Consider the following 13738-nt stretch of genomic DNA (forward strand, 5'->3'; position numbering starts at 1 on the left):
AATGGTCGCACACATCGCAACAAGCGGGCGTGAGGTAAAGAGACGTTTGGCGTAGGGGAGTGTTTTGACCATTGTGCTCGGAAGGAAACAAAAAAGAATTACTATATAATCCCAGTTAACTTTAAAAAATAACCAACACTCTTAATTATTTCTACACTACTTTAATTTTTTTTACCATATTACTCATCTACCTTATTTCAAAAATATGGATTTATGGGATGAGCCATGAGTGTTACCGACATACAGGCCCGGTCCGGGGGGGGGGGGGGGGGGGGGAGGGCTACAGCCCCATACCCAATAGTTTTTAAGGTCCACAAAAAATTCTAGCATTAATATATATATATATATAATATACAAATCCTTATGAATTGATATGTTGATCTAGCTCAAGTGGTAAAACCATCTCCATCCAAATGGATTGCTCATGTTCAAATCTTGCATCTATTATTTACTTTTTTTATTTGTTTAAATTAACTCTAGATCTCATTAAGTTTTATGTCCAATGTTCATTCTAACTAAAAATGATAAAGAACCATTAATTTTTTCATTTTCATTAATAGAGCCTATGGCATGGGCTTAATTCTTATTAGAACTCGTGTTAATAGTTATATCATCTTCTTTTATATATATTTAAAGAAAAAGACTTTTTGATTTAAAACCAGAAAAGGTAGGATAATTTCAACATTCGTTTAAGTGTTTATATAAAACTATTTTGCTACTATATTCATTTGTTTTGTTTATTGCTATCATAATTATTGTCGTATTATTTACTTTTTAATTAGGAGTTAATGAGTATAAATACTGGAGGCCCATCTTTTACTAGCCCCGGGTTCTCAAATTTTTAGAGATTTTCGGAGACGGCCCTGCTGACATAATATGTCTTTCTGTCAAAACGACAACGACGTGTCTGACGCCACCGAGATGCAACATAACATGAGTAAAACACAACTACCATCTCCCGACTTTATTATTCAGAGATACAAAAGACTTGTAAGTAGGTTGCGAAGAGCAAATGAGCCCAATAAACGATCACCACCACCACATATTCTTTTTCTACTTTATTATTTACAATCACTTATAACTCTTATCACATCTTTTACAAAACTCACTCACACACACATATTTATCATTTTATGAATTTTCAAAATGTTACAACTTTAATAATAAAACTATTTTACTCATTTCCAAAATGATAAATCTAATATATATTATTTCCCAAATCTATCCACGACAATCAACTCAAATAATAATAACAATAAAAATAATAATAATAATAATAATAATAATAATAATAATAATAATAATAATAATACTACTACCAAACCGGTAGCCGGTAACACCACACCACACAACCACCGATCAGTCCATGGCCGGCGTCCACATCGCCGCCGAGTGGCAACTCCTAGGCGACAAATACTACCGCAAACCCGAAATCTACCAATTACAATGGAAACACATCGATCTCGCCCGCAACAAAGTCGCCGCATCCCCATTCGCCGGCCCAATCGCCATCATCCGCGACGACTCCAAAATCGTCCAACTCTACGCCGAATCCGCCGTCCGAAAACTCCGTATCTTCAACTCCGCCGGCAAACCCATCTCCGAAACCATCTGGCGTAACCCGGGTGGCCGCTTAATCGGGTTATCATGGACCCACGATCAAATCTTGGTATGCATCACCCAAGACGGTACAGTCTACCGTTACGATGTTCATTGTAAGGTTATCGAACCGAGTATTAATCTGGGTGTGGAGTGTTTGGAACACAATGTGGTGGAATGTGTGTTTTGGGGGAATGGTGTTGTGTGTATGAATGAAGGGTTTGATTTGTTTTGCATACCGGATTTGAACAACCCGAAAAGTTTGAAGCTTGCGGGTGCCGGGTTGGAGGAGTTTCCGCTGTGTATGGCGGTGACCGAGCCGCAGTATACGATGTCGGGGAATGTGGAGGTGCTGTTGGCGGTTGGGGATCACGTGTTGGTCGTGGAGGAAGATGGGGTCCAGACGGTTGGCGATGGGTTGGGCCCGTAGCAGAAGATGGTTGTTTCGAGTAATGGGAAGTTGATGGCGTCGTTTACGCATGATGGGCAGCTGCTTGTTATGCCTACGGATTTTTCGAGTATTATTTTTGAGTATGCTTGTGAGGTTCGTAACGAGTTTGCTTTGATAGTTTGTTGGCGATTAGGTGCCTGTTTAGTACACGATAAGACCTGTTTAGCAGAAAAGTACACTATGCGGTTTTATACGTTTTAAAAATAATTAAAATTAGGAGGCTAGGGTTCATCATTTCAAGCGTAGTGTTAAACGAGTCGTTTTCATGTTTGATACTTGTATTAATCGTGTTGTCTTGAACCTGTTAAATATGATAAGACACATGTGCCAGCCCTAACTTTGTTTTTATTGTATAATATTGTTTTCGAGTATTATTTTTTAGTATGCTTGTGAGGTTTGTTTGATTTCGTTTATTGTATGAATTTGCGTAATATAATCTTGGTTTTAAAAAGCATGAGGCGAGGCCTAAATCCGAAGCAAAAGGTGCACGCTTTTCGTACGCGAGGCGTAGGGTTTTCATATAATTTTTTTTATGTATATCATATGTTTTTAGCATCCGCGGATCAAAATTTAGCTATAAATAAGTATCATATATGATTCAATGTATAAAATAAATAATCTACATAGGCAAAAAGCGGCCTCAGCTTCGTCTTAGGCCGCTTTTTGCCTAACTCATTGCCTTTTGAACATTGATCGTCTTGAGTAGCCAAAAGCAATGAGGGTTTCGTTTTGAGCGCACTTTTTAAAACCAAGAGTATAATAAAGAATGTGATGATTAGATAAATAATACTATAATAATGTTATTGTTTAATTGTATTTGTATAGTCTGCTCTTGCTCCGGAGCAGCTTGTGTGGTGTGGAATGGACAGTGTGTTGCTGTACTGGGATGATATGCTTCTGATGGTGGGCCCGTATGGAGATCCGGTTCGTTATCTTTATGACGATCCGATTATTCTTATTCCGGAGTGTGATGGAGCAAGAGTATTGTCTAACTCAAATATGGAGTTTCTGCAACGGGTCCCTTCTTCAACTGAGTCGATCTTTAAGATTGGGAGTACAGAGCCTGCAGCTTTGTTGTATGATGCGTTGGATCATTTTGACCGACGTAGTGCAAAGGTAGAAACTTTATGCAACAATTATTCATGTCACCTAGGGGTGTGCAAGAAACCGAAAAAACCTATCCGGAACCGAAAAAACCGAAAAATCCAAACCGAAAAAACCGAACCGAACAAAAACCGACGGTTTGGTTTTATGTTTTTGTAAAAACCGAACTAACGGTTCGGTTTTGGTTTTGCATATAATAAAAACTGAAAAAACCGAACCGAACCGAATACCCAAATTTTTGTTTTTTTATAAATTATATTAAGTAATTTATAAGAATTTAATAAGCATGTAACTCAAGTTCTTTTGGTAAAATGTTTAACAGTCTATTATTTAAATTATTTTTTGAAAACTTTTTTTTTGACCTAAAATTTTCAAGATCAAATGGCAAAAACCGAAAATCGAACCGAAACCAAAATGAAAACCGAAAAACCGAAACTGAACGGTTTCAAATACTCCAAAAGCCGAAGTTTTGGATTTCGGTTCGGTTGTAACCAAAAACGCACCGAACCGCACCACGCACACCCTCACCTATGATCATGATTAAACTTATTAACGTCAATTTATTGCAGGCTGATGAAAATTTGAGACTGATACGCTCATCACTGCCTGAAGCTGTTGAAGCGTGTGTTGATGCTGCAGGTCATGAATTTGATCCTATGCTTCAACAGACACTACTTAGAGCTGCAAGTTACGGTCAGGCGTTTTCTAGGTTAGTTTTGATGTTAATATATTGGAATTATATATGTGTATATAACATGATATGGATTATGGAACTCAAAGCAAAAACGTACAGTATACTTAACAACAATTAGTTGGTGTAGAGAACTTATCTGAAGAACATTAGTTGATGTAGAATTTGAGTTATTTTATTAGCAACTACCGAAAATAGGCAAATTCAATGTTACCTTAGGTGTTTGAACTAGAGGACCATACATAAGCAAGGTTACGCGTTAACTAACCGGCTCGTGTATTAGATTTTAAGTTTTTTCTAATTTCTGTTTACGGTAGTGATATCCAGTTGGCTTTGGCAGCCAATTTCAGCGTGAAAGCATTCAGGAAATGAGTAAAACGTTGCGAGTTTTAAACGCTGTGCGCAGCCCAGAGACTGGTATTCCACTCAGTATACATCAATACAAGGTTTCTAACCACCTTAACACGATTCAGTTACATGATTGACTTTGATTATCTTTCTTGTAATTAATATATTTATTTTTTTATATTAGTTACACCAACGGTTTTGATCGGTCGATTGGTTAATGCTCATCAACATCTGCTGGCACTCAGGATATCAGATTACCTTGGAATGAATCAAGTAAGTTCTATTCTATCTTTTTAAATGTTATTTATTTTAGAAATTAAATTAATTTCTTTATACAGGAAGTAGTTATCATGCATTGGGCTTGTTCGAAGTTAACAGTATCGTCAGCAATTCCTGATGCTACGCTTCTTGAAATTTTACTTGATAAGGTGTGCAAACCGCAATGTTTTATAAACAATTAAACATGCAGTCTTTGTTATTGTAGTTTAAATGTAATAACTAACTGTTTGGGAATTTCAGTTAAAGTTGTCCAAAAGCATTTCGTATGCTGCAGTTGCTGCTCACGCAGATCAGATCGGTCGCCGGAAATTAGCTGCTATGTTAGTTGAACACGAACCTCTTACCTCTAAGCAGGTGATATACGTTTGTTTGTTTTTATTAAAATAGTGTTTACGGTGTATATATATATATACTAGATGGGTGCCCGCGCGATGCGGCGGGGAACAAAAATTATAGTAATCATGTAATAATTGTGGATGTTCAAGGTTCGTTTGAAACCGTGAAAACGTTTGAACCAATCATCACTTTTGGTCAGCTGGTTTTCGAATGTTCAAACCATAGCAACTGGTTTGGTTTATGGTTTATACAGAAAATTAACCATATAAAACCGGACTGGACGGTAACTTTATTATTGAAGCTCAATTCATGAAACCAAACCATTAGTAACTGTTGGTCACAATCGGATCTTGAACTAGAAAAACAAAACAGAAAATGTGGACCAGATTTCTACTAACTTTTGTAGTTGTATTTCTTATAACAAAACTGATTTTTTAGTGTACATAATCAAAGAAACAAACCCCTCTATTTATAGAGTGGGAAACACAAAACTACTTAGACATCCACTTGACACACAAGTTGGTCTTACACCTTATCCTACCCACTTGTTATCTTCTACAAATCTTCTTCTATAAGCAACCTGAATTTTCAGTCCAAGTGGCTTGCAACTTGTTTTATTTTTACTACTAAACTTTAACCCAAAGTTAAATATGAGAACTGTTTTTACCGGCCGGTAAAAACCGAGCTGAACAGTAACACGGAATCAACTAACAGTAACGATTAAGTTTAAAGTTTCTACGGTTCAATTTCGGTTCTCAATGACAAAAAATCAAACCAACAGTTTGGCTCACGATATAACTTAGAAACCGTTAAAACCGAATTGTAACACCCATATGTAATATGTTAATTTTTTCTATTTGAAAAATTATAGCAATACCATACTCAAGTTAAAGACAATAAAATGCTCATTTTTATGGTGCAATTTTTTATAAAAAATATTAACGTATGTAAAAGTTATGGCCGTTGGAAAATCGTTGGTGGGAAGTTATTTACAATTAAAATTAGAATATATAGGTAAAGATAAAGGTCCAAAGTAGTATTATTTCTTAAATTTACAAAAGTTGCTTAAAGTTGAGGAGGCAATGTTGTAACTATTTCAAGACATCTATACTATATATAATACACCAAACAAGGGTAAATTAAGACACCCATTTTTAAGTAATTTACAACACTTAAAGCATGAGATACATGTGTTAGTAAGGGTAAACATGTCTTTTAAAGACAATCCATTTAACTTACAAGTTTGGTAACCATATTATGTTTTTAATTTAACTTGTAAACTAACTTCCCACCCATGACTTTTAAACGACTATAGCCTTTTCATACGTTAATATTTTTATAAACAAATTGCACCGTAAAAACGAGCATTTTATTCTCTTTAATTTGGATATGATATTGTTGTAATTTTTTTCATTTTAAATAAATTAATATGTTACATAGGGGTGTTCAGTGTCGGTTTTGATGGTTTTTAAGTTAAATTTGTAAGTCCAACCGTTAATACTGATTTTTTGTCGTCCAAAACCAAACTCAACCATTGAAAGTTGAAACAGAATCGTTACTAACGGTCTGGTTCCAGTTTGGTTTCACAGTTTAAACTTTAATAAAAAATTTAGTTTAAAATAACTAATAATTGAAATGTACCATTAATTTTAACTAAAAACCAACATGATATGATACTTGAGATGATCATAAATAAAAAATGATAATTTTAGCCACATAAATGGTAAATATTAATGGAAGAGCTAGGACATGAAATAATAACAACAAATATTACAAAAGGAATCATATTGTAATTAGGTTAATTTACAGTCTTTTCTGGTTTCATATGGTCGATTGCCGATATAAACCGTGAACCAACCGTTCACTACGTTTTGAAAATTTTGAAACCGACCAACAAATCGAAAGTAAAAAAGAAAAAGAAAAAAGAAGTCAAACCAATGATCGATTTAAATGATTTCAAGGTTTTAACCAAACCATAAACACTTATATTTGTACGTGATTAACATGTTCAAACACCCGCTGCATCGCGCGGGCACCCGTCTAGTATTTTCTAGTGGACAAGTTTGTCCCTCTCTTACATGCTATATAAGGTGTATATTATGCATTAAAATTTGTAAATCCCTTAAAATTAAGGTGTCTTAATTTGCCCTCCTTTCATACATTATATATAGTATAGATATAGATATATATATATATATATATAGGATTAGGATCATGTGAGAACCATTTTAAAATTGAGAACTTTGAGAACCATTTTGAACCACAAAAAAAACTCTTTTTAAAAAAAATAAAAAATATATATAAAACAAAAAAAAACGCGAAAACAAAAAAAGTAAAAAAACCAAAAAAAATTATTTCTCATCCCGGTTTCATAAAAAAATAAAAAAATATCGGTTTAGCAAAATTATACATATATGTATAATACTTGTTTTTTTAATTTTATACATGTTATTCTTTATACACATATGTGCAATTAAGATAAATGATAATGTACATATGTGTACATTATGTAAATTGAGATTAAATACAAATATATATATATATATATGTGTGTGTGTGTGTATAATTAGGTTTTTTTGTTTTTTTATGAAACCGGGATGAAAAATAAATTTTTTTGGTTTTTCACTTTTTTAAAATTTTCGTTTTATATTTTTTAAATTTTTTTTATTTATGTGGCTTTTTTTGGTTCAAAATGGTTCTCAAAGTTCTCAATTTCAAAAAGTTCTCTCATGATCCTCACCCTATATATATATATAATATATATGTGTGTGTGTGTGTTACACATAATAATACGTCTGACTTTTCAGGTTCCTCTGCTACTCGGTATAGGGGAAGAAGATACGGCGTTATCAAAGGCAACTGAAAGTGGTGATACTGATCTTGTTTATCTTGTTCTGTTTCACATATGGCAAAGGGTATTATTCTTAAATATTTTACAGTTATGATCTTTTAGTTCGCATAATGTTGATTTGTCAATTTAATATGATTTTGACTTGTATAGAGGCCAGCATTGGAGTTATTCGGAATGATACAAGCTAGACCTCTTGCACGCGACTTATTTGTACGTTATGCACGGTAAGTCAAAATTGCTCAAGATTTCTTGTTTTACTTTATTCTGACCTTATTTTACATGAAAATCTGAACATATTTATTTAATGCAGATGCTATAAACATGAGTTTTTGAAGGATTTTTTTCTTTCCACTGGTCAACTTCATGTAAACCTACATTCATAATGAAACTTGATTTTGTCTCATTATTTACAGTTGTGTAATGAGTTTTTATTTAATGTTATAGGATGTTGCATTTTTATTGTGGAAAGAATCATGGGAAACGGCCAAGAATCCAATGGCGAGCAGAGGATCTGCACTTCACGGCCCACGTATAAAACTCATTGAAAAAGCCCAAAATCTTTTTGTTGAAACTAAGGAACATGTTTTTGAGTCAGGCTGCTGAAGAACATGCAAAATTATTAAAGTATTAATTTATTTTAAAAAAAAGACAAGATTACGTTTTTTATTTATATATTTATACATCCTGTCATTATTTTTTACATTTAACGCAGGATGCAGCATGAGCTGGAAGTAAGTACAAAACAGCCAATTTTTGTTGATTCAAGTATCAGTGATACGATTCGGACATGCATAGTATTGGGCAACAATCGGGCTGCTCTAAAAGTTAAAACAGAATTCAAGGTAAATCTCTTTATGGCTCATATTGTTCAAATTATATTATTTTAGACATACTTTAAATGATATTATTCAAAACTCGAATTATCAGGTTTCGGAGAAACGATGGTATTGGCTCAAAGTTTTTGCATTGGCAACAATTAGAGACTGGGATGCCTTAGAGAAGTTTTCAAAGGAAAAAAGGCCTCCAACTGGTATGGTTCTTATTTAAAAAAAATAATAAAATAATAAAAAAAATAAATAATAATAATAATGTATTTTTATTTTTGGTATGAATTTGTGGAGGCATGCATTGATGCTGATGAAAAAAGTGAAGCCGTTAAGTATATTTCAAAGCTTGCAGATCCTCGTGAAAAAGCAGAGGTATTTTTATATTTGACTTTTAACCAATTTGACCCGTTGACCGATTATCACCATGTATGAAACAGGCGTATGCACGAATAGGCATGGCAAAAGAAGCAGCAGAGGCTGCATCACAAAGTAAAGATGGGGAGTTATTGGAGCGTCTTAAAAACACGTTACAACAGAACACAACCGCTTCATCAATATTTGATACTCTCAGGGACCGACTCTCATTTCCGGGTGTTGCATAGTCTTTATGACACGAAAAGTGTGTGTTTTGATCTTTATTTGTGAGTTATTAAATTGTCAATAACAAGTAGTGTTCGTGTATAAGTTTGTTGTATAGACAAATTATCAATTCGGGAATTTTCTGTTTCATAATTGGTGTGAATGTGTGTGTGTGTGTTTGATTTATATTTTGGCTTGTAACTTCTTCAATAGAATAAGTTTTGGATTTCGGTTTTAGTTTCTTGTTCTTGAAAGGCTTGTATTGAATGGAGTTGATGTTGAATTTGATTTTGTTCCAATGTCTCTTTACATCACACTCGTACGGCCTTGAATGATTTTATATGCCGCATAACGGAAGATAGAAACCCGACATCAACCTGGAAATTTTAAACGACTATGCAAATCATGACACGACAAACATATTAATGAATAGACACGAACATGATCTATTTAACGTGAATTTTGTTATTTACCTTTCTTTTTGCATGTAACACTATAAAAACTACATATTTAAAACCAAAAATATAAATGTTTATAAGAATATAAAGTTACAAATTTGCGAATAAAAAATACAAATGTTTAAACAGTTAAGCTTCAAAGACTGGTTCTCATCTCTCTTTTATCATTTGAATTTTTAATTTTAATACCAAATCAGTATAAGTAATTTTAAAGTATTATTTAAAAAAGTTAAACACGTCTGCGTGATGAACCCAGTTCGTTTAACTAAACGCATTAGAGCAAACCTGCAAAATTCATGTTAAAATTTCACACCATGAAACAATGCCCTAGCTCCAACAAGAGTGCTAATTAAATGCGATTAACCGGTAAGCATAATAATCATGCAGACCTCGAAACAATACCAGTAAAGAAACCAATTTATGAGCCGAATTAAAGAGAAGTAGAAGAGACAGAACACCTTAATTCCTCACTTATTCTAGTAACTCTTACAAACATAAAAACAACTACAAAATCCGCTTTTTAAACCTTAAATAATTAAATTCACTCGGTTTCATTCTGAACCTTTCCCAACAGCATCGGTGACCAAAGTCAACGGTCTCTCATCTATAACCTCATCTATGATACCAAACTCCTTAGCCTCTTGTGGGGTCATAAAATAATCTCTATCCATATTCTTCTGAATTACATCAACGGGCTGTCCGGTATGCTTTGCATACAATGCATTTAATGTATCCCACATCCGAATGATCTGTTTTGTGTGGATGGTCATGTCTTTAGCCTGCCCGCTGTAACCGCCTGACGGTTGGTGGATCATGATGCTGGCATTAGGAAGAGACCGCCTTTCACCCTTGGCACCAGCCGTCAATAGCAGAGAAGCCATTGATGCAGCTTGACCTAAACATATTGTGTTGACTGGAGATCGAATGTATTGCATTGTATCATATATTGCAAGACCTACAAAAGAAAAAAATCACACATTATGATTTTCATCAAGTAACAACAAACTTCTAAATCTTCAATATTATATATAAAATCATGTCTAAATGCAAAATATTGGGATAAAGAGTAGTTCAAAACAGTTCATTTATTCATCCGTTATTGCATTTTAACAGTAGAAATGCTATATATCAAAAGACAACTGTATTCACACCGTATTCGAGTACATTGTACATAAACAGGAATATTTTTTTGAAACAATATTAACATGAATATCATTTATTCAAAACTGTGCACTAACCAACGCAGTTCCCCTATATGCCCCACCACGAAAATCTGAATTCTAAATCATAACATGATATAACATAACATCCAGAAAAGTATTCTAATGTTTGAACACCCAAATAAATCTAGCAAAAGTGTTGAAACTTTTTCTGAAAACCATAATGCATAATATTAATATCAAACTGAAAGCTATAAAACATTCCGAGGTAATGACAAGTGCAAGGATAACCTAAGATCGACTTTAAATTTACTATTATAATGCACCGATTTTACATGAAATGAATTTTTGTTTGTTCTTCCACTTAATAAATAAGAAATTTTCCTGAAAACTTCATAGTCTGGTTTTGATGTTTCCCCTCTCTACATGTCATCCTCAACGCATTTATGCACGTAATAATCCATTTTTGGTATCAAATAAGTGTCATTGTCTCAATGCATATACCTTTTTTTTACTAAAAGCAAGTGAAATGTCTCCACGACTTTATAATACTGTTTTAAAACTCACATTAACGCTCGCTTCAAGAAAGTAATACGGCCTTCAGTCGCAATTGAAACAAAAAAAAAAGCACTTGGATTTGTACTCCAAAGCTAGTACTTTCTAGAACTGAAATTCAAGACAGATTTATGCACATTTTTTAACTCCTAACTATTTAAATGTATAGCATATGCAGTAAGACAGTCAAGAATTCATTCTTACAAGAGCCATAAACCCCTAAACAACAAAAGGTTAAAAAGCTACTTGTACAACAACATCTAGTGCAGTGGTGAAGCTTGGACATACACGTCGAGGGGGGCAGACTCAATATGTATAAGAAAACTTATAGACTAGAAGGGGGCGGGCTCAAAATTTCGGTCGGAAACGGAGTGAATTTACACCATGTATAAAAATTTTCGGCTGAGAAAAAAATAAATTACACCGCCGAGCGAAAAAACGGAGGAGGCAGGCTCAAAATTTCGGTCGGACACGGGTAAATTTACACTACCGAGCAAAAAACCGAGGGGGGCGAACTCAAAATTTCGGTCGGAAAAGGATAACTTTACACTACTGAGCGAAAAAACGGAGGGGACCGGGGACACCCCTGGCCCGATCTAAGCTACGCCCCTGATCTAGTGCATCTCTTTCATCAAACAGTATAGAAATTTTCAAACAATCACATATTCACATACATACAAACATCAAATAGGTTTGTCGGTTCTCATTTTTTCTTTCTTAGTTTAATTTTCTTTTTCTCCAATTCTTTTTTGCTTCTTTGAGAAAATATATTGTTCCTAATACATATTAAGTTAATGTTCCCCCACCAACAAATTGAATCGATACTAGCCGCAGCGATCAGGTTAGCACCACTACATGGAATTAAAAACTTTGATCATTTCCTAATTAAAAACACAAACAAACCCTAATTTGCATAAAACAATTATAATTAGAATTTAAGAAACCTGCAGTGACAGCACCACCAGGGGAATTAAGATACATATTAATCGGCTTCGACGGGTTCTCAGACTCAAGGAACAGAAGCTGAGCAACGACGACGTGTGAGGTGTCATCGGAAATAGGACCGTTGATGACCACAATCCGTTCTTTGAGGAGACGAGAGAATATGTCGTACGCTCTCTCGCCACGCGACGAGTGCTCGATCACCATTGGTATTAGACTGTACGGTCGCCATTGATTATGATCATGATGATGATGCTTTATATTATTATTAGGTCTTGTTGCAGCAGATGCTGTTCTATAAAGCTTGGTGAAACTGCGAGTGATTGGATTATGCATTGGCGATGAAGAAGATGTGTGGATTGATTTGAATTTGGGGATTAATTAGGGTTTGAAGGGATTGTGATTTGAGGTTCAGTTGCTTCTGGAATTGCAATTGTCATGCTCATATCATCATTTTTTTAGGACAACAAATCCTCTAAAATAACCGAATTATAATGAGACTAAATCCATCGTATCGGGATAAACTCATAGTTTGATTCGGGTTAACGCTCGTGATCACTCGTCCAAAGACATGATAGTGAGGTAAGGTAAAACTCGTTCAGTTTAAGGATCCAATTAAAGAAAGTCAACTGATGTCTCTAAAAGTAAATGGTGAGGGCATGAATCAAACATTAGTCACATCGGTTTTGTTTTTCTTATATGTTTTTGGTTGGTATGAGTTAGGTTTCTTATGATACGGACACAAAACTGAAAAACAAGTTTGTCCGTCAATGCAAAAAACAATACTGATACTCATATAACTTATAATCACAAAAAATAGCATATTATCAAAGTGGCAAATTCGGTTGACATCTGTTAGCTTCGTTATGGTATTAGGCTAAACCCAAAATTAGAATTAGTGAACAACTAGAATACTCATATAGCTTTTGATAAAAAAATAACATAGCTAAAACAACGCAAATTGGCACTGACTTTGTTGTGTTCGTTACAATGTCTGAACAAAAAAACTACATATTTAAAACAAAAAAAATAAATAAATATTAATGGCGTAGCACATGTTGGGACGCCACGTGGACCAACCAAATTGGTGCGGTACCAACATATTTATCTATATATGTAAAAGGTAAAATCAATATACATATATTTTCGATAAATAAATATGAACGTGGAAGAAAACATATATCTCTTATCATACAACAACCGAATCAATATATACTATCGGGATAGTCTAAATCGTAAATAAGTAACAAGATTGAACTACTGATCACCGAAAAAAATGATTTGTGTTTGAGAGAATTGTTGTGTATTCGTGGGTGTTTTCTATTCACTCTCGGCTAAGATAGCCCCATTAGTTTAAGAAAAAAATAGAACTTCTCAAGCATTAAACTGATTAAACAAAACGTTAAATCGTATTAAACGTCTTTTAACAACTTAATTCGTTTATTTGTTAGTTATTCACTCATTGTAAAAGGAAAAACTTTCAATTTTATTGGTTAGTACTAACCTACCATAAGCAGTAATTGTATGTCACGAGTAACTCGGTAGTTGTAACTCGCAT

The 13738-nt window shown here is 34.0% G+C and overlaps 1 protein-coding gene and 1 pseudogene across 2 annotated transcripts; one reads left to right on the plus strand and one right to left on the minus strand.

Moving 5' to 3' along the window:
* The first annotated feature begins 1348 nt into the window (after positions 1-1348).
* LOC143585719 (protein VACUOLELESS1-like) lies at positions 1349-9284 on the plus strand (annotated as a pseudogene). Its single transcript, XR_013144584.1, has 15 exons — positions 1349-2143; positions 2876-3166; positions 3724-3863; positions 4186-4304; positions 4387-4466; positions 4532-4621; positions 4713-4826; positions 7616-7723; positions 7810-7883; positions 7970-8024; positions 8104-8283; positions 8372-8501; positions 8587-8690; positions 8762-8858; positions 8924-9284. The product of XR_013144584.1 is annotated as a protein VACUOLELESS1-like (transcript).
* A 598-nt stretch (positions 9285-9882) lies between these two features.
* Positions 9883-12613, minus strand: LOC143585724 (ATP-dependent Clp protease proteolytic subunit 2, mitochondrial-like). The gene is made up of 2 exons (XM_077067444.1): positions 12183-12613; positions 9883-10478 (listed from the first exon to the last, which is right to left on the minus strand). The coding sequence occupies exons 1-2, from the start codon at positions 12514-12516 to the stop codon at positions 10075-10077; spliced, it is 738 nt and encodes a 245-aa protein (XP_076923559.1). The 5' UTR covers positions 12517-12613; the 3' UTR covers positions 9883-10074.
* Between the last annotated feature and the right edge of the window lie 1125 nt (positions 12614-13738).

The sequence above is a fragment of the Bidens hawaiensis genome, unplaced genomic scaffold, assembly GCF_021521415.1.
Source record: "Bidens hawaiensis isolate Kalapana, Puna unplaced genomic scaffold, B.hawaiensis_p1.1 tig00034153_1, whole genome shotgun sequence".
Lineage (NCBI taxonomy): Eukaryota > Viridiplantae > Streptophyta > Magnoliopsida > Asterales > Asteraceae > Bidens > Bidens hawaiensis.

Excerpts from the sequence above, each read along its gene's own strand:
- LOC143585724 (XM_077067444.1), bottom strand. The coding sequence starts at position 12,516 with ATGCATAATCCAATCACTCGCAGTTTCACCAAGCTTTATAGAACAGCA. Across the intron at positions 10,479-12,182 it reads TGGTGGTGCTGTCACTGCAG|GTCTTGCAATATATGATACA; the intron begins GTTTCTTAAATT and ends TTTCTTTTGTAG.